The sequence below is a fragment of the Xenopus tropicalis genome, chromosome 7 (genome assembly GCF_000004195.4).
Source record: "Xenopus tropicalis strain Nigerian chromosome 7, UCB_Xtro_10.0, whole genome shotgun sequence".
In the NCBI taxonomy this organism is placed as follows: domain Eukaryota; kingdom Metazoa; phylum Chordata; class Amphibia; order Anura; family Pipidae; genus Xenopus; species Xenopus tropicalis.
Genome location: NC_030683.2, coordinates 37,894,517 through 37,920,200, shown reverse-complemented (window position 1 = coordinate 37,920,200; position 25,684 = coordinate 37,894,517). Strand labels below are relative to the sequence as shown.

General features: G+C 38.7%; 1 protein-coding gene across 3 annotated transcripts in view; it reads right to left on the bottom strand.

The window, feature by feature from the left end:
- Positions 1-4,286: 4,286 nt before the first annotated feature.
- slc22a15.2 (solute carrier family 22, member 15, gene 2) overlaps positions 4,287-25,684 on the bottom strand; it is a 130,204-nt gene continuing 108,806 nt past the window's right edge. For 2 of the 3 annotated variants that reach the window (XM_018095424.2, XM_012966712.3), the window contains exons 10-12: positions 24,751-24,823; positions 12,363-12,515; positions 4,287-5,141 (exon numbers count right to left, since the gene is read on the bottom strand). In XM_018095424.2, coding sequence (XP_017950913.2) covers positions 5,115-5,141; positions 12,363-12,515; positions 24,751-24,823 — 253 coding nt within the window. In that variant the 3' untranslated portion in view covers positions 4,287-5,114. 3 annotated transcript variants of the gene reach the window in all.

Here is a 25,684-nt window from a genome sequence, read left to right as displayed (position 1 = left end):
CCCTGCCATGCCAAGTACACAGAGGCCCAACTAAATAGTGAGTGTCTATGGCATCTTACAGCAGCCAATCTGGCATTTGTCAGAATCCACAGTCTGGGCCTGCTGTATACTAATTATAGAAACCCTATAGCAAATAGAACTTGTTATTTAGTGAGTCTTTGGAAGCCATGTTCCAATACCATGCAGACATGAGATCTAAAAAGATTGAAAGAGGCTGTGTCCAAGTTTGGTTTTATAGCTCTTAATTATTAGGCTGTATCTGTGCTATTGAATAGTGCTGGGGGCATATATGGCTACAGGGACATAAAAGAGTAATATGCATCTCTGCCCATAATTCAACTTTAACCCCAAACTGACACTGCTCTTTGACCCATCTTGGGGTATTACTTCTTCCATCACCGCACCACACTGCCTGGAACTAGCAATCTGTGGATTCTGGCAAATGCCAGCGGGGCTGCTGTAAGATGCCACAGACAGTCATTATTTATTGGACTTGTGGGCAGCTGTCTGGACCTCTGCATACTGTACTTGAAATGCATGGGGTCTATTTTGAATCTCAGTCCCCACCCGCACCGCCATATTGTGAAAGGTCCTTTGCTGTTGTCCTGCACTACATGCAGTATAGTGAAGGTCAATAAATTTCCATACTGAGAATGCCCTTGGTTTCCGACAGACCTTTCAAAACATGGAGGAGTGGCACTGGAAGAATTATACCCCGAACTAGTGTAATATTCAGCACCGCCCCAGGGTTTAAGGTTAGATATTGTAATTACTGTGGGGGTGCCTAACATGATTTACACTTGACATTTAAAGGTAAAAACTAAGTAAGCTTTATCAGAAAGGTCTATGTAAATACTTAGAAAAGCTTCACTGAGTCCTCTTTTAAAAGAAACACAGGATTTCTTGTCTTTTTTTTGTGTAAACATGTTATTAGGTATCAGACTTCCTCTCCTTTAGGTTTGGGGCATGAATCTGCACAGCCCACAGCTCTGTCCTTTCTCCCACGACATCTTTTACCTCCCCCTCCCATAAGAATCCATAAGAATTCACTCCCCCTCCCATAAGAATGTGTGATCTGAGCTACCAAGGGCTAGAGCTGCAGCAGGAAGCTACTGAGACCAAGCTAAAATTGCAGCTGCTATTTTAAACAAAGGGATGGAACTTCTAGGGCTGTTTACTCAGGTACGATAAAGCTTTCTGCAGAATAAATATATTGTTCTAGGTGGCACTAATGTGGCTAATCTAATGGCAGTAAAATGCCAAAATGCCTTTCCTTCTCCTCTAACTTGTCCTTTATGTGAAATCTCTCATTTCTGGTTTTAAGGCAGTCAAAGCCCTAATCTCAATCCAATAAAAAATCTAACATCAAAATCTAACTGAGGTGTGTTTTATCTGACCTTGAGGAATAGGACCAAATCACTCCAAATCAATGTGCACATATGTGGCACATACTTATTCCAAAAGACTTAAAACTGCTATTGCTATAAATAAATGTTGGCTTTACCAAAAATTAAAGGGGAACTATACCCCTAACGTTGAAGCTGTCTATAACAACATCATATAAAGCAGGGCATATTTAAACCACCTACATATAAAGCTATTTGTATGAAAAATATATATTTTTTAATAACATGTGCCTCTGGATTATCCTTAAATGAAACACTGCCATTTGAGTTCTATTGCCCATCCCCCTGACTCATATGAACCACTGTGCTCACACACAGACCAAGGGCACAGATTCGTTGCTAGGTTACAGTACATCAGTCAATGGACTGAAGTGTGACTTTTCCTAGCATGCTCCTTCCTGTTACACGGTTATGAAAGGGAAGCTCAAGGTAAAAAAATGCAAAATGAAAACATTTACTCATTTGTATAAGCCAGTTTGTTAAGATGTTTATGCCAAACATAAGGATATTTGGTGGCTATGTGTTCTTTAGTACAGGTGCGGGACCTGTTGTCCAAAATGCTCAGACCTGTGGTTTTCCTGTAATTCCCGTAATTTAGATCTCCATATTTTAAGTCTATTAAAACTTATTCGAACCTTAATTTAAGCTAATAGGATTGTTTGCCTCCAATAAGGACTAATTATATCGTAGCTGGGATCAAACAAATACAAGGTACTGCTTTATTATAACAGAAAAAAAGGAAATAATCTGAAACATTTTAAATTATTTGATTAAAACAGAGTCTATGGGAGATGGCCTTGGTGTAATTCAGAGCTTTCTGGATAATGGGTTTGTGGATAATGGATCCCATACCTGTATTGGTATTGAAGAATTGTGCAAATAGCATATTTAAGTTTGTATTTTTCCTGCTTCTACCCTGGAGGAACATTCAGTGTAGGATTTGTTAATCAGTAAAATAAAAGAATTGGTTATGAGTCTTAATACTATTGCAAGACACAAAGGGTCTTTATAATGCAAAACGCCATGTGCAAAGTGAAAAAAAAGAATAGGGCTCAAATAAGGAATCTGTGACTTGAGTTCTGCTGTTGCATAATGGCCGCAGGCCTCTGTGCTCCATTTCTGAGGGTAGGGACCTGCCGCTTGAATAGAGAGCTGCCTGTGTCATTCACATGTACAGGTTAGGTTGTGGCAGGAGGCGCAGGTCACAACAGATTATGGGCCAAAGTGCAACTTTTCCCCTGGACACAAGTGACGTCCCCTATTATCTATCTCTATCTATCCATCCTATATCCAAATAAGCAGGCACTCACATATAAACATAGCAGGGATGCTGTACCAAATAATGCATTAAAAGCATTAAAGCACCATTTTTATTCTCATAACACAATCAACATTTTTTTCCTTCCATATATATATATATAAATATATATTGAAAAGAACATATATTACTTTATATTGAAGGGAAAACAGCACACCAAATTAAAGTGAAAAAAAATACAAAAAAAGTATTTGTTGTAGCTTGAACGTTGGCTATTCATGCTACATAAATACTTTTTTGTTGCAATTTTTTTACTTTATTGCGTTGAACTGGCCTTCCCTACAATACATGACATTTTTTCCCTGTGCACCTGGGTCTATGACATTGGAACAGTGTTCCACAGATAAGTATATAGAAATATACACACACTCATTTAAATACATTGATTACAAACATTACAAGGAAACATCATTTCAGTCTTGTTTGAGTTTCAGTCCCTTTTCGAAATTAAATCTCAGAATAACTGGCAAACCCGTTGGGAAATAAAAAATACATATTTTTCAGCTGTGTTCTAAAAGGTGAGAGAATAATTACTGCAGAGGCAGAACAAAACAAATGGTAAAAGCATCTCATACTGAGCCACAGCAGAGTGTTGTTTCCACATTAATAAACCTCTTCCCTTTTGATATCCGGAATGAGAAAATATTTCCATCGGAACAGTGAAAAAGTGGGGTTCTGCAACATTAGCGATTCATTTCCAAGTTCTCATAGCTATGTGTCATCCCAAAATATACACAAGATTAATGTAACTCTACAAAGAATCTTTCATCGGAAGCACATTGGGGGGTATAGTCGGTATTTTATTTGCACCAGTTCTGCATTAGCAACACTATAATAGAAAATTGCATTGACCACTTCTTATTTGTTGTAAACGACTTTCCAGTTGGGTAGCGATCAACAATTCAGCACGACAGAAATACAAATCATATAATGTTTTTGAATAAAAATAAAAAGTTATTTCTTCTTTGGTGTTGTTCAACTTTGAATGAACTTTTAGGGGCAGATTTATCAATATGTGAGTTTAGATCTTAATACATAAATTCTCACCCATATTCTATTCATTCCTATTGGATTTTTAGCAGCATATTTATCAAATGGTGAGTTCTAACTTTCACACATTGATAAATACACTTTAAAACCCCATAAGAAAGAACAGAACGTGGGTGAATTTTACGTATTAAGCTTACACTTTGATAAATCTGTCCCTTAGTATGATGCAGACAATAATATTCTGGGACAATCTGCATTTGGTTTTCATTTTTTATCAATTGTTATATAGCGTTATGTTCAGCAGCTCTCCAGTTATGGTTGCTAGGGTCCAATTTAACCTAGCAAACAGGAAGTGGTTTGAAATAATGACAGGAATGTGAATAGAGGGCCTAAATAGAAAAATAAGAAATACAATTTAACAATAACATTGTAGCCTCACAGACCAATAGTTTTTTTTTTAGCTGCTGAGGTCAGTGACCCCCATTTGAAAACTGGGAAGATGTAGAAGAGAAAGGCAAATAATTAAAAAACTAAAAATAAATAATGAAGACCAAATGAAAAGTTGCCTGAACAGGACATTCTAAAACATATTAAAAGTTAACTTAAAGATGAACCAAACCTTTAAGGTAGAAATGAGTTATTAGGAACAGAAAAGTCTCTGTAGATAGGCAGCCTTGTATTATAGGTGCTGTATAACTGCCTTTTGGGCACTATACAGTAACCTAATGTCAACAAAAAGACTAAAAAGCTAATTTAATACTTTATATTTTATGTAAGCTTGAGCTTTACAACCCATACAATAACCGTATAAAATATCTTAAAGAGAGTAAAAAATTATACTGTGGATTTATAAAAACACGGCCAAAATACCAGGGAAATATTAGGTCCCGCCATATAGGAGAGGATACATTAAAAAACTGTTTAAAAAACTATTAAGTCTGACCTTGAAAATGGCCTATTCACTTTGCTGCTGATATATGGTATTTACATGATTTGTCTCTTCAGTCTTCATTAAATATACTATTTTACAAATCCCATAAAACAGAGGACACAGGAGTTTTACAGCAGGTTTGCCAAAAGCGAGTGAGGCATAAAAATGCCTTTCCTACGAGATGTTGCTAAATTGATTGTCCTACCCATAGGTGCAATAACTCACACAACATCTCATCTAATAGAATACTGTTCAAATAGATTGTACGAGCTGCAAACTCTCCAAGTGGATTGGATTGGGGGGGGGGGGGGAGGGGGCACAGAGCTTGTACACAGCAATGCTAAATATTATCCTTCTGGGAACTGTAACTCCAGTTTTTAATTCTTCTTCAGATGTTTTTCTATTTTTTGTTAATAAACACTGTGGTCCCTGCAAATCCTATCCTTACATACACAGTATTCTCTTTTATTCAGGTGCTTGCCAGAACTTCATTTCCCTGAAAGAGAAAAGAAAAATAAAAGTTAACAACATTTCTGTGCAGATATACAGGACATGGGTTATTTGAATTTCATATACAGACTGTATTTTCTTGAATGGTCCCTGCCTGGAATGGAGACTCTAGTACAGGTATGGGATCCATTATCCAGAAAGCTGGTTTCCAGAAAGCTCCAAATTACAGGAAAGCCATCTCCCATATATTCCATTTTAATCAAATCATTCTGATTTTTAAAAATGATTTCCTTTTGCTCTGTATTAATAAAACAGTACCTTGTACCCGATCCCAACTAAGATATAATTAATTGTTATTGGAGCAAAATGAAATGTTTAAATGATTTTAGTAGACTTAAGGTAAGAAGATCCAAATTATGGAAACACCAGGTCCCAAGCATTCAGAACAACAGGTCCTATACCTGTACTGAGAATAAAAGCCATACAGGTTGTGCTCTGTGTTTTAAATAAGGCATATCATAGGAAAGACACACATAAACAAAGTTATTTAGTTACTCTTGGGCATTTGCCTTTGACTCTTTCCCTTAGCAAAGGCCATAATGTGTGCAAATGGAACATGCCATCTGCCCATGCAGCTTACTGGCACGCTGATGGTGCACTGGAAGATGTGGAGTAAGAGAAACCACTGGGCCATTAGCCTCAGCAAACAGAACAATGTTATTTAACTTTCCTGTGGATGGCCAAATAGCACAAAATCCATCTGTTCAACCTCCAGCCCAAACAGTTGGACACCAGTAAGGTTGGACAATGTATGGCCACCTTGTATGACTATAAAACCTAGAAACAAATGATACTAATTTACATTGGCTTAAAGTAAGTCCAATAAAAAGAAAACAGTGCAACTGGAAAATATTAGGAATAGGGAACACAAAGCCAATTAGGCGCCTACTGCATCCAAAGCAAATATAATTTGGCACTCAGGAGCAACAGCAAATAGACAAAATGGTATATTTTAAACTTCTTAAAAAATATATATTGCCTAAAGTGCATCTTGCTAAAGAGAATTCGGAAAAGAAAAAAAGCTGTTGCTTCTGAGAAAGCTTTTAGTGAACGAATGGACTCACCATTCCTTATTACTGCTATTAGAAGTGCCGAGTGATATTCTCTTTGAATACGGTAAGTGCGTCAGTAGCTATATGTTCCTTTTTCCTAATGCAAAGGTGTTATTTATTTTAGAGTCAAATTTTGCTTACACTCCTAGGAGCCCACAGGTTTGCAGCCCTTGTTTAATATTTATCTTTGCTAAGCCAAGGTGCAGAGTGCAAAAAAAGGCAAACGTTATTTGTTACTGTATATACTTGAGTATAAGCCTAGTTTTTGAGCACCCAAAATGTGCTGAAAAAGTCACCCTCGGCTTATACTCGAGTCGGGTGCCATGGGTCCCTCCAGACTAGCACTCTGTCTTTTGTGTGCAAATTAGGCCACCCGCAACCAGACCCTCCAGTGCCCTGGCCCGCTCCCAAATTCATCTTCATCTACCGTTCTGACCTGTCCCATTCTGCACTAGACATTGCACTTTATATTCTATATAATCTATATATAGTTTTGAATGATTTTAACTCTTTGTGTTTTAGCTGGGTTGCAGATTGAGCTAAGGGGGTAGTACTCTTAAGGTATCATTATTGATGCCATATTGTTTTTGTTGACCCTCTTCTCCACTTACAGAGCTAATTTACTGTTTTTCTTTGAAATAAATATTTAAAAACATATACCCCACTGATGCCTCATTTAATGCAATTGTATTGGTTTTTATTTCGATTATTGAAACTTAGCCACTGCATTTCCCACCCTATAGACTTATACTCGAGTCAATAAGTTTTTCCAGTTTTCTTAGGTAAAATTAGGTACCTCGGCTTATATTCGGATAGGCTTATACTTGAGTATATATGGTACTTGTCCTGTGGGTTGTGCCTAGGGGCATAACTATTTGTGCTCCTTGAATGGAGAGCAAGGCGTTGTACCTTAGTGCTGCCTGTGTATAGAAGCATTGCAAACAGATGTGAAAGCTAGGGTACCATCAGGGGGCCCAAAACACTGTAGTTACCACTTACCTGTGGCAAACGTTAAGTAAAGGGTCCCCTTATGATTGCACTGTGCTATCTCCTATCTAAGGCACCTGGGGCCAGTGGTACACATAAAGGGACATGAGACTCCAGAGGGTGAAAGTGCAAGAGCACAAGGGAATAAAACAGCATGGCCCTTAGTGTTTATTTTTAGAGCACATGCTACCTCTTTGACACTGTACTCTGCATCGAGCACTGGATGAAAAATCTGGAGCTCAGTGAAGAGTCAGATGTTAGGACATGCAGCTCAGCCTCTCCTTACCTTTGGGTAGGTGGAACGAACAGGACAGAGTCATGCCACTCCTACCTTGCATTTTAGAATGATACACAAGGTAGGGGCAGGAGGGTAGGACACTTATGTGGCTCCCCCTGCCCACCCATTTTGCTTCAAGTGCAACCTAACACAGTCCATGTTACATTCAAAGAGCAGTCTGCAGGTCTCTGTGCTCCTTACAGCCGACTGCTGCCTTTTTTTGCACTTTGCACTCTGTGGTGGGGCATTGTAAATGACCCCTAAAGTGTTTTCTCTCTTGGTATAGAAAGAGCAGCAAAGAAAAGGCTGATCTGCTCCTATCTGCTTAGCGTTGTACACACTAACAGACATGGCACTGGCCCATTATCGTGCACACAGGGTGGATTTTGGCGCAGAAATGATAAACTATGCATTTTTGGGCAATGCCTGTCCGCTCACACACAACATGGGGTGGACAGAAGTAGATGGTCTTTTCTCCGCTTGTGATTTTATGCCAGCAGGGACAACACTACTGAGGCTATGTATACAGCCCAGCTGTAAAAACCCATAGCAACCAATCAGCAGGTTGCTTTTAAACAGGGGCTAAGAAAAAACTAACTGCTGATTGGTTGCTTATGGGTTACTGCAGCTGGGCAAACTTAGTGCCTTTAATTACATATGGGGATTTGTGTGCCTGAGTTCTAGCACTTGTACCCATGAGCCACTTCAGGTATAAATTATAGTGGCAACAGCTTGTGGTTTCTAACACTCGCTCTGTTTATTGTCACCTCTAGGGAAACTTACAGGCAACTGAGACAGATTTGTTTCTTTTGGGAATTTCTTTCCCCCTGTTGTCAACTTTCATTTCACTATAAATGAACTTTTTTACTTTTATTAGGAGTATTTACAGACTACAATGCATTTGTTTCTTTCATACATGCACTTGCACATAATTGGTTCAACCTCACTGATAACATTTTATTAATACAAGGGTCACTTAATAAATTTAGCATTAATTTAAGTCCTGATGAATTTAAAACCATTTTAACACAATTCACATGATTATTTAATCAATTATTCGGCAATTTAGTTTTATTGTGTTAATTTATAAAGAATGAACAAGTTTACAAGATTTGAGTTTTATATAAATAAGCACACATTTGAGTTTGGTGGGTTTTTGTGAAAATTCCCAAATTGATTTTTGATATAGGTCTCTTGAGGTATTATGTAGCATGAGGAGCAAAGTTTTCTACAGTTCTTACCTATAGCAACCAATTAGCAGGAAACATTTACCAGTCATTAGTTGCTATGGGTTACTGCACATGGGCAAACTGAATCCACTATTTTGGGATTTGGCTGAACCCTGAATCCTGAATCCTTTGTGAAAGTGTTGGCCGTATATCAACTAAATCTGAAACCTAATATGCAAAAGAAAATTAGGTTACGGAAGCTCTAAAGAGAACTGCAATAAAAAAAAATTTATTCACATGATTTTAAGGATTCGGATTCAGTTAGGCCAGGCACTTAGATTTGTTCAAATCCCAATCCTGCTGAAAAAGGCCACATCTTGCCCAAATACCAAACCGAATCCTGGATTTGCTGCATCCCTAGCCACAACGATGCGTATCACCTTTCTTGTAGTCTCATAATATTGATACAGCTGGAATGGGAAACTATAGGTACAAACAGGAACAAATCTGCAAAGTAACTCACAACCTGTACAAAGCAAATTCTTGGCACTAGACAAAATTTAGCAAAACATTTAGCCCTTTTTTAACTTCAGTTGTTTCCAAATAGTACACCAGATATAAGGATATTTTTATTGGGTAGTTGACCTTTAAATTTATTTTCAGTATTATGTAGACTTCGCTATCCTGAGACATTTTGCTATTTTTTGTGATATTTCAGTTATTTAGCTATTTGTTTAACAGCTCTCCAGTTTTTTGCCAGTTATCTGGTTGCAAGGGTCTTATTTACTCTAGCAACCAGGCAGTGGTTTGAATGAGAGGCTGGAGAATGAATAGCAGTGGGCCTATATAGTAAGATAAGGAATAAAAAGTAACAATAAGAATAAAATTGTAGCCTCACAGAGCAATAGATTTTCACTGCCGGGGTTAGTGACTCCCATTTGACAGTTAAAAAGAGACAAAAGAGAAAGGCAAATTATTTAAAAACTATACAAAATAAATAATAAAAAAAATAAGTGCACAGTTGCTAGGAACAGGGCAATCTATAACATTCTAAAAGTTAACTTAGAGTTGACCCCTTTGCTTTGAATTTATTTTTCTTTAAAATCTCTACCCTCTCTTGTTGTTCTTACACAGCAATTAGCCAGTAAGGGTGGGGGGAATCATAACCTTTCCAAACTGTTAGAATATAATACCGAAGTTGATATACTTCTTAACAACAGCAGTGTTATCCCTTACTGAGCATGCACACTACTTTAGCTTTGCAGTCCATAATGGAGCAACTGTTAACTGACTGTCAATAATTGATACATTAATGGCTAACATTCCGCTAATGTAGTAAATTGTTACAGAGGGAAGTTGCACAAGAGGGAGAAAATGAAGCAAACCCTTTTCAAACCAGTAAGAGAAAAAAGCAAATTAAAATTTGATTTCTAATGTATTATTTTTGCATCAAGTTTAAGGCAGGGAGCAGATACTGCATGAAAGGCACGGAGTTTGATGAAAGTGTAAAGTGTTGTAAGCAACTTCCTTTAAACTTATTGTACAACACTGCGGAATATGTTGTCGCTTTATAAATAAACGTTAATAACAATAATAATAATAAAGTTACTGTACTGCTAGATTGTAGCTCCCAACAACCTATGTATATATCTATATAGTGCTACAAAAAACTGACAGAGACACACACACACATCTGGAAACTATTTCATTCCAATGACACTGTATTTTGTTAAGTCTAGATTGCAGATGTGCCATTCCTGTAGCAGATGGCCCTGCAATGCACTAAGGACCAATGTGTCTGTGTCTCCTCTGGGAGGCTGGGGCTTTAATCACGTAACAGCTTTGGATTTGTGGAATAAATGAATCATATGGAGATCTTTATTAAAAGCCATGCTGCTATAATTGGCTAGGTTGTGATTACTAAGTCACTTTATGTACAGAATCTGACAAGATGAGATATAATTGGTGTTACATAACTATCTTATATCGCTATTTTTCCCTTCAAACAAAAAAAAATGTACAAATGCACTACACTTGGTTTTGGAACAAAAGATATCTGTTTAAGGGTTAGAGAGAGGAGCAGAATTCCCTCTGTACCAGTTCTAAGTTTGAATGTTGTTAGATGAGAATGGAAGCCAAGCACAAAACACTTGTATAAGGCCTTAATGCTATATCTACTGCAGGGGTGCTGAGTGTAAATTCTCAACCTGCACTCCAAACCTACACAAAGTGGGGGGCCCTTGGCAAATTATGTATTTAGTTAGTTCCCTTTTATAATAAGGTGTTACATATTAGGGAGAGGGATTAGTGGGATACAGACATAACCTGGACATACATTTGGAAGCATAACAATATAAAGTTGAATACAAGTTTGGACTCCCCTTGCCAAATTACATATTTAGTTATTTTCTACATGAAAGTTGAAAACAACAACTATATGTATCAGTGTGTTGAAACACAACATATTTGCAAAATGTTAATTCACATTTACATTTTATAGGAACAAAAAACATAATGAATAATAAAAACAGTAATTGTGGCATGTGCAATACTTTAGGCACCCTAGTAAGTCAGTACAGATCCCTTCTACTTTCAATATCTTATTGGGTCTCCTTGCATGTTTAGATCTACCCAGTGATGTTTGAGTCAAGGGACTATCAGCTTGCTTTTCTTCAAGAAGCTAATGGTGGCTTCTCAGGTATGTTTAGGATCATTGTCTTGTTCTAGAAGCTACTGGAATCCATTCTTTCCTCTACACATATGTTTCCTGTGCCACTGGGTGACACGGAACTCCAAAGCATAATGCATCTAGCCCCATGTCTAACAGTTGGCAAGGTGTTTTTCTCATAAAATGTTGCTGCTTTTTTTCCAAACAAACCTTTGGTGACTGTGGCCAAACAGTAAAGTTTTTTCCTTCAGTCCCACAGCACTTGTTTCCAAAAGGTCTCTGGCTTGTCTAGATGTTGTGTTGCATACCTCAGACATTAACTTTGTGATGAGGTTGCAGGTAGGGCTTCCTCCTGATCACTATTTTAAGCAGACCACGGTCGTGCAACCAACACAGCACCATGGACAGAATAGTTCCACACCAATCCTGTGTCAGCTAAACCTTTCATGCGAACATAAGAGCAGTTCTTCCTAAAAGTTTTCTTGTTCTTCCATATCTTGCCTTGATTTTCACAATTCTTCGTAACTGCATTTTTTTTACTTTACAGACAGTGCAAGGTGAAAGTGACCCCTGATTTATAAGTATCAACTAGCTTCATTTTCAGTTTGGTACTCAGTTGCTTATAGGAGCCCATGGTTGATGACAACTCTAAATGGCAATTAAGGCCCAATGAGGTAATTAGGGTCAGTGACCTTGCAAAAACAAGTTTTGCCCATGCCTCAATGAATATTTTCTTTGTTCTATGTTTAAAGATGGTAAAAAATGTTGTTACTACATTACCATTTGAAAATGTGCTGTTTTTAATTGATTCCTGCAGTAATTGTTTACTGCTTTTTACAAAATAAACTAAATATAATTTGGCAAGGGGTGCCCAAACTTTTGTATTTGACTGTATATTAAACATGTTATATATTCCACTAATCCCTCTCCTTATTCCAAACTATTTTGATGCAGAAAAAAATGAATATTTGCATAGCTCAATACTGTGACTGTCAGCGGTAAATAGTTACTTATAAAACAGGCCTGACCGTAACACTGCTTGTTTTACTCTTACCCTGCTTAATAATTGGTATGCAGGCGACTGCAGGTCTTCGATGCTTTCTGCAATGGGTTTATTGCGTGTTTCTGGCAGTAAGAGACTCAGGATTCCTGCTGATATGCCACTGATTCCAAATGCCACAAATGGCATTGATGGATTAAGAGATTTCTAGGAGGAAAATTGCCCAAAGAAATGGAATATAAATTAGATCAAATATGGTGCTAAAGAGATTTAGTGTTACTTAAACATGCTGGACACTGCATAAGTTTTAAAAACCCATAATGCTAAAAGCTATTAAGACATATTCTTGTTAAATACACACATTTATGTCCAAGCACATGACCCCCAACACATGCAATGTAAATTTTGCACACAGCCATACACCAAAAACTAATTTTATGCATTCTAATATGCAGTTGGTGCCATATTGCTCAATAATTTCTCCAAAAATATAGAACCCAGAGTATAAAGCCCATATTCTATGCACAGGACAAACCATGGTTGGGTTAATTGTAAGCAAATGGCCAATTTACTCTGCATTCTTACTGTTAAAGATTTCTATGTACACACTAAATGACAGGTAGGGCATCTATTGTCCAGTAAGCTTAGTACCTCTAATAACAACAAAGTTTTCATATTTGACTGATTTGATTTTTCTCTTTATTACTACGACAATACCTTGTATTTTATGTTTACAAAGCTACAGAGTCACTATCACATTGGGTTTTTGTAAAGCTGTAATCTTTTTAGTAGCATTAAAGCAAGATGCTCTACATTTTGAAAAGCCTCTTTATGTTAAAATCCCCAGGTCCCAAGCATTCTGCATAATGTAATAGTACTACTAAATTCCTAATACACACAGAGAATAAATAACATGAATAGTGGTTGAAGTAAAGTCTAACAAGAAACAACAGCATTGGCAGATAAGTGCCAATAGGACAATTACTTCAATGAACAGCTCCACTTAGTTCTTCCCCTATACAATTCACACCTAGTTTACCCAGTCAATGGATCCATGCATTTATCCCTTGATTCACATAGTGTGGTTCTTGTGGTTTTTCTGAAGTGTGGCAAATAAAAACCACTGAAATATCAAAAAACTACCTGGAATGATGGAGCTCAATTATTGGAAGAAATTGGGAAGATGGGAATCTTTATGTTTATTCTACAAAGGACAGTTGTAGCATAGTGAAAAGGAGCACAATGTATATGCAGAGCTAAAAAAAATCCTTGACTGTAATGTCATTTGACTTTCAATGCGTTCTGGTGACATTTTTCTATTTTATTGTTTAAAAGTCATGACACTTTGGGTGAATTTGAAAAAAAAATGAAATCTTGCTTATTCACAATAACTGAAATATGATCTTTATATTTCCTTATCATTGCTTATTGCCATTATACTGTATATTGGCTGATTTCAGTAGGACACAGAATTGTTAAAAATGTCCTTGTATTGCTGAAGTGTTACGCAAACCCTACTTTACAGTCAGAATTATGCGGACAGGTAGCATTCTATTTGCATCGTCTAACAAAAATCTCTGGCAGATGAAGCACAATTTATTACACAAGAGAACTATATAATAACCCATAATCGCCATAAATAGTTTTAGTGCTGCTCCTGCTCATGATTCAGAGTTGTTAGTTTTGCTCTTGGGAGCTAAATTATACTAGGGCAGTTAGCCATTGCATCAAGTCAGCTTTGAGTGCTCTCCAGTCAAAATAAGAGCTGTGATCTTTTGCTATGTTTATAATTTAGTAATTTTTATTAATTTCACCCCTTAAATAGGTGGTTTGCCTTTACATTAACATTTAGTATGTTATAGAATGTCCTATTCCAAGCAACTTTTTCAACTGGTCTTCATTTTTTTTTTGCCTTTTTGTTTTGTCTCTTTCCAGCTTTCAAATGGGGGTCAGTGACTACAACAAGCTCTGTGAAGCTACAATGTTGTTGTTATTGATCATTTTTATTGCTTATTTTTCCCATTTAGACATCTCCTATTCGCTTTAAAAAACAACTGAAAAACCTCCAAAATATGAAGACCAATGCAAATTGGTTAATGTCTATACCATACTAAAAGTTCATTTAAAGGTGAACTACCCCTTTAAATTTATCAGCACTTATCCAAGAAATGTATCTATCCAGGCTACAAAGGCTTGGGCCTAGGGCAGCATAAATTAATAACGGCCGCTCAGCCGCACCTGAAGTTTTGTTACACCCACAGCACCGGGAACTAGGGTGCAAGAAGAAAGGATGTGCTTGCGCGTGATTCTGGGGGCAGCAGGGGGGTGGAAGAGGAGGACCGCCTAGGGGCATCCTGAAATCTGTCCCAGTATCTGCCTAGCTATTTTCTCATTCTTTACGGTCTAAAACCAGTCTCATTTTTATGATATAAGTTCTGTTGGACTATGGAAAAATAGAATACTGCGCAATTTGACAAATGTGGATGTAAAGCCAAAGCGATTTGATTGGTCAAATCCACAGGCAAACTGACTGGCTAACTAAAAAAATGTGTGTGACTCCTATCTTATTCCTGCTTGGCTGATAAACCCACCTTTAAATTGAGCCGTATGCAGAAAAAAATATAAAGAAATCTGCCTCGGTGCCGAAGACTATTATGTGCTTTCCTTTACTGTTACAATGATCACAGTCCTGCTTAATTGTGCTGGAGAATTTTTATTGTTATAGCATAGAATGGAGCCAAGGAAACAAAGTGATTATAGGTGCAACAAAAACAGCATTTGTGACTGCTTTATTCTTTCTCTCAGTGTGCCACCTATTACTGTAGATAGCGCTTACTCCATTAGCCTTATAGCAAGTCAGATCAATGGTTGCTTCATAGCAGAATCAGCAGGTTAACCATACCCCTTAGTCTATGATAACCACAATTTAAACTCCAAAACCTTTCAATGTGAGGTTAGTGCACAGTATTTTCTTCTCCTGGGCTCTTTTGCAAACAGTGGTTCAGGTTCTACAGAACTATAGTGTATAAAATCTATTCCCCATACTAATTTATACATGCTTTTATATGCACATATTGTAGAATATAATTTATATCATTGTTCAAAGTGGTTTATTCCATAATAAAAACAAGGCCTATTTATGAAAGGACTATGGTACAAAGAAACCACTGTGCACTGTTTCTTTTGCGAACAATGGAGCATTCTCCACTGTTTTTGAATGCTATTATGTGGACACTTTCCACCAATTCCAGAACTCGCCACAAAGATTTGCACCAGACATTAAATGACATGCAAGCACGTGCAAGTCCATGGGCTTCCACATATGCACACCCCTTATAAGTGTTCCATTAAATAAATGCTAGAAGGAGTGGGGGGCATCTGTCAAGTACAGGACTTCCTTGCACAGGAAGGGTGCATTGAGCCTACTTTTATTTAATTTGTTCTATAATTACTTGGTGGAGGGCACTGAAAGCAGCGTTTGCTCACGACCCAAGTCATGCAGCCAGTACAGAATTTAGAATCCATGCAGGGGGATCTAGACAAACTGCCACCCTGGGCATCTAAGTGGCGGATAAGATTTAATGCTGACAAAAATAAGATTGTGCATTGCAATCTGCACATACCCTAAATCGGACTCCTTCTCCTCAATGAAGAAACGCCTGGAGAACTTGTGGATAATAAACTTTACTGCTGTGTGCCATGCCAGTCTGCAGCAAGAACCCAAACTGCATAAAGATGTGTATAGATTCATGAAAGAAGAGCGTACAAAACACTGGTATCAGTACCGTTTTGGTTTGTAGTGCTTAAAGGAACACCAAAAAATGAAAGTGTATAAAAGTAATAAGAATAAAATATACTGCTGCCCTGCACTGGTACAACTGGTGTGTTTGCCAGTTTGCAGCCATTCAAAGGAGAAAAGGCACAGGCACATAGGAGATAAGAGATAAACACTATTGTATTCTAGAGAGGTCATCTGTTATCTCCTATGTAACCTATGCCTTTTCTCCTTTTTTCCAACTTTAATGGCTGCCCCCATGGCTACACAGCAGGTTATTTATATAAACTATAGTAGTATTACTGTAGCAAACACACAACTTTTACCAGTGCAGGGCAACAGTACATTATATTTTAATCACTTTAAAACACTTTCATTTTTTGGTGTTACTGTTCCTTTAACCCTTTTACTGCCAGCTGTTTTGGTCAAAGCGGAACTTGTATTGCCAGACAGTTTTTGAACATTTTGCACTGTTTCACTTTAGGGGCCTTTCCTCTGGGGGACTTTTAGTTTATAATTTCTTGTGTACAAAGGCAAATCACCCCAAATAGGAACACCTAAGGTCTACTGAACAGTTTGATGCCCAATATGCATAGATATACCAAAGTCTGCAGTATGTACTGACCCCAAAATGAAAATAGCGCATATGGATTTCTCGCCTGCCAGCTCAGCTTTTGCACACAGAGCCCCCTGTCAGTGTGTTATGTGCCGAAACTTCCCCTAACTATACAGATCCCCCACAAAACCATATATTTTTGGAAAGTACACATTCTGACAAATCCAACAAGGGTAAAGAGTCCTTTCTACACCAAAGTACCAATCTGCAAAGCTTTCCTAAAGTTATTGGTTTTTATGACATTTCAGATAATCGCCTAAAAATGTTGCAGTTTGCTGCATTTATCTCACACAATTTCTTGCGTACAAAGGCAAATCACCCCAAATAGGAACAACTAAGGCCTACTGAACAGTTTGATGCCCAATATGCATAGATATACCAAAGTCTGCGGTATGTACTGAACCCAAAATGAAAATAGCGCATATGGATTTCTCGCCTGCCAACTCAGCTTTTGCACACAGAGCCCCCTGTCAGCGTATTATGTGCCGAAACTTCCCCTAACTATACACAGACCCCCACAAAACCATATATTTTTGGAAAGTACACATTCTGATGAATTCAAAATAGGCAAAGTTATTTTTGTACACCAAAGTTACACCTGGCAAAGCTATGCTAAAAACAGATTAGGAACACTTATACAGGGATAAAATGCGATAAAACCACAAAAATTGTGCAAATCAGTGAAACAACAAAATAAGTCACATGAGTGTAATTAGTGGTCAGAATATCTGATCCAATAGTCACGCTGTCAAAATAAACAGTTTTTAGGGAAAAGAAACTAAAAACAAAGTGGTAAAATGAAAAAACAAAACAAAAAAAACCAAAAAAAAAACCCCAAAGTGTTTGTGTATACATGTGTAAAAGTTGTGTTATAGTGTGTAAGTGTGTATATGAGTGTAAATAAGTGTATAAAAGTGTGAAAAATGAAAAAAAAAAAATACAAAATGCTAAAATATGTGCTGTAAGTGTGTGCAAATGTATGTAAGTGTGTATAAATGTATGTAAGTGTGTGTGTAAGTGTGTAAATGCAAAAATAAAAAAAACCTCTTACCTGTCCTGAAGACCCGATCGCCTCCTCCTCAGTGGGCCGGCGCTGGGGGGGAAGTAGGAAGCAGCAGACGCAATGCGATCGCGTCTGCTGCTTCCTGGAGGGTCCTGCGACCCGATCGATCACAGGACCCTCATGACAGCCCCCCTGGCACATTGCCCAGGGGGGCTGTCATTGTTAGAAGCTCTCTGCAGTGGCGGCACATGCCGCCGCTGCAGAGAGCAGCGTTTAAATGCCAATGACGTATGGGACACGTCGTTGGCATTTAAGCCCTTTTACTGCCACGACGTATGCCATACGTCGTTGGCAGTAAAAGAGTTAAAAAGGATATTAATAAAATAGAGAGAAATTCAAAAGAAGAGCAACAAAGTTCTCAGTTATGATGGCCAAGTTCAGAATGCTTATAGTGAAAAGGAGGTATTTAAAGGCTTTTTTTAGGAAATAGGATACAGGATTACTAAAATAGCTCTTAGTACAAGGCTGCTTCATGGACTGGTTTGCCAACTTGTAGTCAGGAACTTTTCCCCCTCTGAGGATAATTGGAGAGGCTCTGTATCAGGTTTTTACCATCCTCTGTATTAACTAGCAGTTAAACAGACACTCTTAGAACAAAGGTAAAATTTGACGGACATAAGTCTTATTTAAACCTCATCAACCCTGTCGCTATGTTTTGTACGTGAATTGCGTGCCTTGCATGCTAATGGGGACAATACTGCCATTAGGAAATGACCCTTGATGGGTAAAAATGTGTAGAGTTTTGCATGACAGAATATAATGATGCTGTCAAAAAGTCAAAGCCAGTGCGCATGATTCTCTTTGTCTTACCTATTTATTACCCTGACAAGCATCCTTATGAGCGACTCGCGAAACTTCTAATGATTCATCATCAATTCTGCTAACTGAAACTCCTGATTCAGCTTTTCCAATGATTAGCTGCCAAAAATCTGAGGACATCTGGAAAGTTTTTATAGATTTACTATTCTAAAATTAATTGCATTTGAAATTTAAAATTATTTGGACTCTTAAGGGGACCCAATAAAGGACTCAAGTTAAGATTTTGATTTTGGCCACTCAGCCTGTTTTTTTCAACTATTAAATGCTGTTTAATTAGTTAAATAAAAGACTGCTATTGGCCACTGCAGAGCTAAAATAAAAAACAAAAAGTTAATACTAAATACTCTTATTTATAAAAAGGCTCTGTACAAGAGAAATAAGTTATGATAATTTCATAATCAAATTAGTATTCAGAATTACCTGTTGACATCACAATATATTTTATAGATGCAATTAAGAGAAAAACAGTTAATGCAATTTCCAACAGATGCTGCATCATTTTATATTATTTATATTCAGTTAATGTTTCCATTTTTAAGATTATTATTCTATGTGTTGTGCCCTCCTACGCCTGTCTTCCCTGTTGTGTTATCCACCCACTCCTGTCTCCCCAAGTGTGTTAGCAAGCAGCTCCTGTCTTCCTGCTTATTCATAACCAACAACTGTTGCTGTATGTAAATAAAGGGGAAACAGGTTAAACGATTAAGAAACGGGTCAATGTTCAAGGGAGAGGTATAAGATTGCATTGAAAAACTAATAAGGGTACTTTACCAAAAAAGCTCTGAAATACAGCATTGTCCTTTCCTATAGAGACTTAAGGTCCCCATACACGGGCCGATAGTAACTGCCGATATCGGTCCCTTGGACCGATTCGGCAGCTTATCAGCCCGTGTAGGGGCAGAAACGAGGGGCTTGCCCGACTGACATCTGGCCTGAAATTGGCCAGATATTGATCGGCCAGGTTAAAATATTCAGTTGGATCGGGGGCCGCATCGGCTCGTTGATGCAGTCCCCGAACAGACTGCCCCATTGCCGCCTATATAATTCGATCGTTTGGCCCCAGGTTCCCCGATATTGCCCACCCGTGAATGGGGACATTTACTGCGATTATTTTCTTATTAAGCTAGCATAAACCTTATGGGACAAAGCTCCAAATTACAGAAGACCCATGTAACCCTAAATCCCAGGTCAAAAGGATTTTGGATAGGATTAGATGTTGAAGATTATCAGGAGTTCAGCAGCACATGGTGGATTCTGTGCCCATGAAACACAAGTCAGCAGGGTCACTTGGTCCTATTAGAAATCCCACCACTGAGGGTTATAAAACACAAATAGGGCCATGTTTGTTTTGTCCTGCACTTGCTTTTTTAAATGTACATCAAGTATTGGTGAAAGGAAAGGAAACTGTCCACCCATTTCGTCCAAATCATAAACAGGTCATCAATATATCAAAAATATACAAGGATAGAATCTCCTAATAGGGGTATAATATGTTCAGTTTCAAACTGCCACATGAACAAATTGGCATATGACGGGGCGAGGGCACTGCCCATGGCCGTACCCGCTATCTGGAGGTAAAAAGAATTCTCGAACTGAAAGAAATTTCTAGTGAGTGTGAGTTCAAGCAATTGAGTCAAAAATTCAATAGGAACCCTCAAAGAGGTGTCGGTAAGGAGAGCTTGTCTGGATGCCCTAATGCCCATGTCATGTGGTATAATCGTGTATAGACTTTTTACGTCCATAGTCACCAAAATGCCGTGGGGTGGGATTTCCCCTAGCTCCCTTAATTTTAGGATCACATGCGTGGAGTCCTGGGTATATGAAGGCATGGACTTGACTAATGGTTGTAAGAAGAGTCAATGAATGTTGATACTGGTTGGAACAGGGATCCCACAGCCGAGATAATAGGTCTCCCTGGAGGTGCTGAAAGCGATTTGTGTATCTTAGGTAGTGTATAGATAATTGGTGTACGGGGGTAATCATTATGCATATATTGGAATGTATCTTTGTCGATCCAACCTGCATTGAGGGCAACAGATAGTAAAGCATCCAACTCTCTCTTGAATCTGCTGGTGGGGTCACAGGGTAGGGGTCTGTATGTAGAGGTGTCCGCTAATTGTCCCAGGATCTCTTGTTTGCAGTAAGCATAATCAAGCAAAACGATAGCACCCCCCTTATCTGCTGGCCAAATAACCAGGTTAGTATCCTTTTTAAGTGTTTTAACAGCCCAGCTGTTCAGCAGGAGATAAATTAGGGTATGTTCTTTAGTGTTTATTTTTTTATTTGTGTTAGTCTGTGGTTGCCTAGCAACGCGTTTTTGGCGCCACCCTGTACCTATAAATGTGTTTGTACAAACTCTGTGCTGTTCTCCCTGAAGAAAGTTCCTGTTTGGAACTGAAACGTTGGGCAAATAAAAAACCATGTTGAAATACTTTTCGTAAAACCTTTTTTTTTTCTGATGATGTTTTTTTGAAGTCCTGTGAGTGCTGGCCTCTACTGCATCTTTATGTTTATATATATACAGTATATAGAAAATAATCATCTGTGGCCAGCACACCCTTCAATGTTTTATCAAAAATGTTTTTATTGTAGATATATTGTTAAAACCAACGTTTCGGTCCTCATTAGGACCTTTCTAAAGGATAAAAGATATATATATATATATATATATATATCATGGATATAGAGGATTTCTAATGGTTCTAAGGTAGTAACTCTCTACTGAGGATAAGTAAAGGTGCAGCAAGGTTTTTATTTCTTAGACATGGACATCATTATTTCAGCTCAGTGTACATGGTAATAGGTTGGCAGGGGGAGTGAGTAAAAGGGAGGTTTAGATTTCAGATCCCTATAGAGCTGTATACGTGGGTGGATTTCAACTGCAAGTAGCCACCTAGAAAAAACAGAAGAAAAGACTCAACATTATTGACACTTTGTATTCCTTAAAATATGCCTTTTATTGATATGCTCTAAAAATTAATTAGTGCATTAAAAGGTCAAAACGACTGAGCTATTGATTCACATGTCCAGCTATAGGGGAGGAAAAAGTTATATCTGAAGTGATTAAATGAATTGATTTTATATACAAATAAATTAATCTCAGCCTTGTGTTCCTTATCTAATATTCAGTTAACTGACACAGGCTATTTGCCAGCATTTACATTTATTAAATAAGTTCATTAAAACATTTTCCATGTAAAAATCCACTGCATGGAAACCCCCAAACTGGCCTGTTTATGACAGCCAAATAGAATTAGACTGGAGAAAACAGAATAATAATAACTTTACTTCTCTGTATAATAATAAAACAATACCTTGTACTCAATTATGATATATCCTTATTGGAGCAAAAACAATCCTATTGGGTATATTTAATTAGTAGACTCCGGAAAACCCCACACCTGTATATTGTAAAATACTGACGGAATGGTTAAAGGACAAGAATCTTAGACCCTTTGGGCTGTATAGCTGTATACTGTAAATGCGATTCAGACATTTCTTCCTCATTTATTTGAACACAAGCCCATTTGATTCATATTTTATTCAGTACGAATTAGGATGCTATGTGGGTACCAGGCTGATTTTTTCCGCTCTGAGGTATATAATCCTGTGTCAGTTTACTGAATAATGGATTTGGCACACATGCCTTAGTATCAATTAATTTTCAAAATCAAATCAATAGATTTAATCACTTCAAATATTTTTTTTCTCCCATGCAGTTACACACTTGAATCAAGTAACTGGTTACTTTAAGCTTACAATATTAATTCTTAATTTACAGCATATCAATAAATGGTGTATTTCAAAGAATACAAAAGTGTCAGTAACAGAAGGGGGCAGATTTATCAAAATGTAAGATTAGAGAGCGCCACACAAAAACTCGCCCACTTTCTATTCATACCTATTGGATTCTTAGAAGCGTATTTATCAATGAGTAAAAGTTAGAGTTCACAATTTTATTAATATACTTCTAAAATTCCCATAGCAATTAACAGAAAGTGGGTGAGTTTTTCTATGATGAGCTCTAATAATTCCACCCCTAAATCTCTGTTGTTGAACACATACCTTCCAGGGTTGTATTTCCTTTTAGTTTACCTTAGTGCAGACTACTCTTATGCTCATTTTATAACTTTATAAATTTTTAACTTTAAAATAAGGATAAAAAGCATAATGAGAAGATGTATAAATACTTGCATTTACTTTAAAGGAGAAGGAAAGGCCCCCAAGTGACTTTAATCATCTACTTTGTACCCCGGGGCTGGTGCCTCTGTTCGGAGAAAACTGCACCAGCCCGGGGTACCTGTAGTGAGCGATTCCTCCTTCCGTGTTCGCTCTGCCGGCAAAATCCCTGGGCCGGCGCATGCACAGTAGAGCGAAAAGCAGGGCTGTGGAGTAGGTAGATAAATTCTCCGACTCCTCAGTTTCTGATACTTCCGACTCCACGACTCCTCTGTTTTTAATATGCTAATGTATTTATACATTCATACAGTCAATGAAAAGAATGCTTCATGGTCACTCAACGTGTTCGTTTATGCACTGTGTGCATTGGGCTTTATTCTTATAGCAGAGAAGTAATTCATTATGACTGTTTGTGAATTGGGACATTTAAACTTGCTTTATATATTTTTTTTATTCCCATTTAAATTTAGTAGGAGTCGGAGTCGGTTCATTTTTTGCCGACTCCGACTCCAGGTACCCAAAATTGCCTCCGACTCCACAGCCCTGGCGAAAAGCCAACTTTTTTGTTAAAGTTCGGCTTTTTACTCTACTGCGCAAGCGCGAACACGGAAAGAGGAAGCACTCACTGCAGGTACCCCAGGCTGGTACGGTTTTCTCCGAACAGGGGCACAAGGTAAATGCCTAACATTTTGGCACCCCCAAGTGACTTAGCCTTTCCTTCTCCTTTAACACTTTCAGAGTCACAAACCAGTGGGCACCTCTCTCACCACTTACTTGTTCTCCCAAATGAACTGAAAAGCAAAGCTGTAGAACTACCTGCCTTTAATAGTGTAACAAAACAAAAGCTGGAGTGTATAAGCAGTGTACAGAAGGCAAGAGAAGAGGTGGGGAAGATGCAAAGTGGAACTGAGAGGAAATAAGTAAGCTGCACTGGCTTCTTAATGAATAATAACTACAAAAGAAACAAGCCAGCAGGGCCGCTGCTGGCCAAATGGGTGCCCTAAGCAGAAATGTACTTTTGTGCCCCCTCCCCCAAATATTACGGAAGTGCCCCCATACACAGTGCCCCAATTGCACCATAGACAGTAGCCCCCACACACAGTGCCCCCAATAGAAAGTGCCCCAATTGCCCCCATAAACAGTGCCCCCAACTGCCCCATAGACAGTACCCCCATAGATAGTAGCCCCCACACACAGTGCCCCCAATAGAAAGTTCCCCCGATACACAGTGCCCCAATTTCCCCCACAAACAGTGCCCCAATAGAAAGTGCCCCCATACACAGTGCCCCAATTTCCCCCATAAACAGTGCCCCCAATAGAAAGTGCCCCCATACACAGTGTCCCAATTTCCCCCATAAACAGTGCCCCCAATTGCCTCATACACAGTACCCCCCCATAGACATTAGCCCCCACACACAGTGCCCCCAATAGAAAGTTCCCCCATACACAGTGCCCCAATTTCCCCCCAAAACAGTGCCCCCAATAGAAAGTGCCCCAATTGCCCCCATAAACAGTGCCCCCAATAGAAAGTGCCCCCATACACAGTGCCCCAATTGCCCCCATAAACAGTGCCCCCAATTGCCTCATACACAGTACCCCCCATAGACAGTAGCCCCCACACACAGTGCCCTCAATTGCCCCCATAGAAAGTACCCCCAACAGACCAAGTCATTGTCGGCGGCTCCTTCTCTCTTATGCCGCGGCAACAGGCACTTCTATAAGGTTGCGCCTCGTTGCTGACGTGTGATGTCATATGCACGGGCGCAACCTTATAAAAGGGCCTGTCGCTGCTGCATAAGAGAGAAGGAGGGAAGAAGAGAGAGGAGAGAAGGAGCTGCTGACGATGACTTGGTATGTTGGTGCGCAGACTGCATACTCTGCGTAGGGAGCGGCGGTCCTGGGTGCCCCCCTGGGAGTTGGTGCCCTACGCAGAGTGCGTACTCTGCATATAGGGAGCGGAGGTACTGCAAGCCAGGCACAGTTAACTTACCATTGTAGGGATGAAAGGAGAAAGGATGCCGCCAAATCTGCACGCCATTGCACAAACTCCCAAGCCTGCATTCCTGCAAAACATTTCAGCAACAGAGTTTGAGGCAATAGAAATAGAATTATTTTAGGCCCCACATTTCCGTGAGGCTTCAATTTTATTGTTATTACTACTGTTATTATTTATTCCTTATATCTCTATTCGGGGCTTCTATTCCTATTCCACTCTCTCATTTAAACCACTGCCTGGTTGTTAAGAGTAATTTAGACCCTAACAACCACATAGCTGCTGAAATTCCAAACTGAAGAGCTGCTGAATGAAAAGTTAAATATTTCAAAAACCACAAATAAAAAATAAATACCAAAATAGTACTCTCTACATGAGTGAACCCTGACCAGTGGCTCGTAAGCAATATGTTGCTCACCACCCCCTTGGATGTAGCTCCCAGTGGCCCCAAAGTAGGTGCCCATTTTTAAATTTCTGGCTTGGAGGCAAGTTTTAGAAGCACAGAGACACAGTTTTACTCCAAACAGAGCCTCCTGCAGGCCAGCAGTCCACATGGGGCTACCAAATAGCCAATCACAGGCCTTATTTGGCATCCCCAAAGAAACTATTCATGCTTGTGTGGCTCACCAACACTTTTTTCATCTGAGTGTGGCTTACAAGTTAAAAAGGTGGGGGGTCCCTGCTCTACATCATACTAAAAAGGGGAACAAACTCTTTAAATGCAACCTGTCTCTGCTAGAATACTGTGTCCAGTGTACTTTGTACTTTCTCAAACACACAAAACTGAGGAGTCTATTTATGACACAGATGACTTGCTATTTTCTTTGTGTGTGTGTTATGCAAAATTGGTTGTCCACCAGGCTGGCAATCTGTGGATTGTGGCAAATGCTAGAGGGGCTGCTGTAAGATGACATAGTCACTATTTATTGGG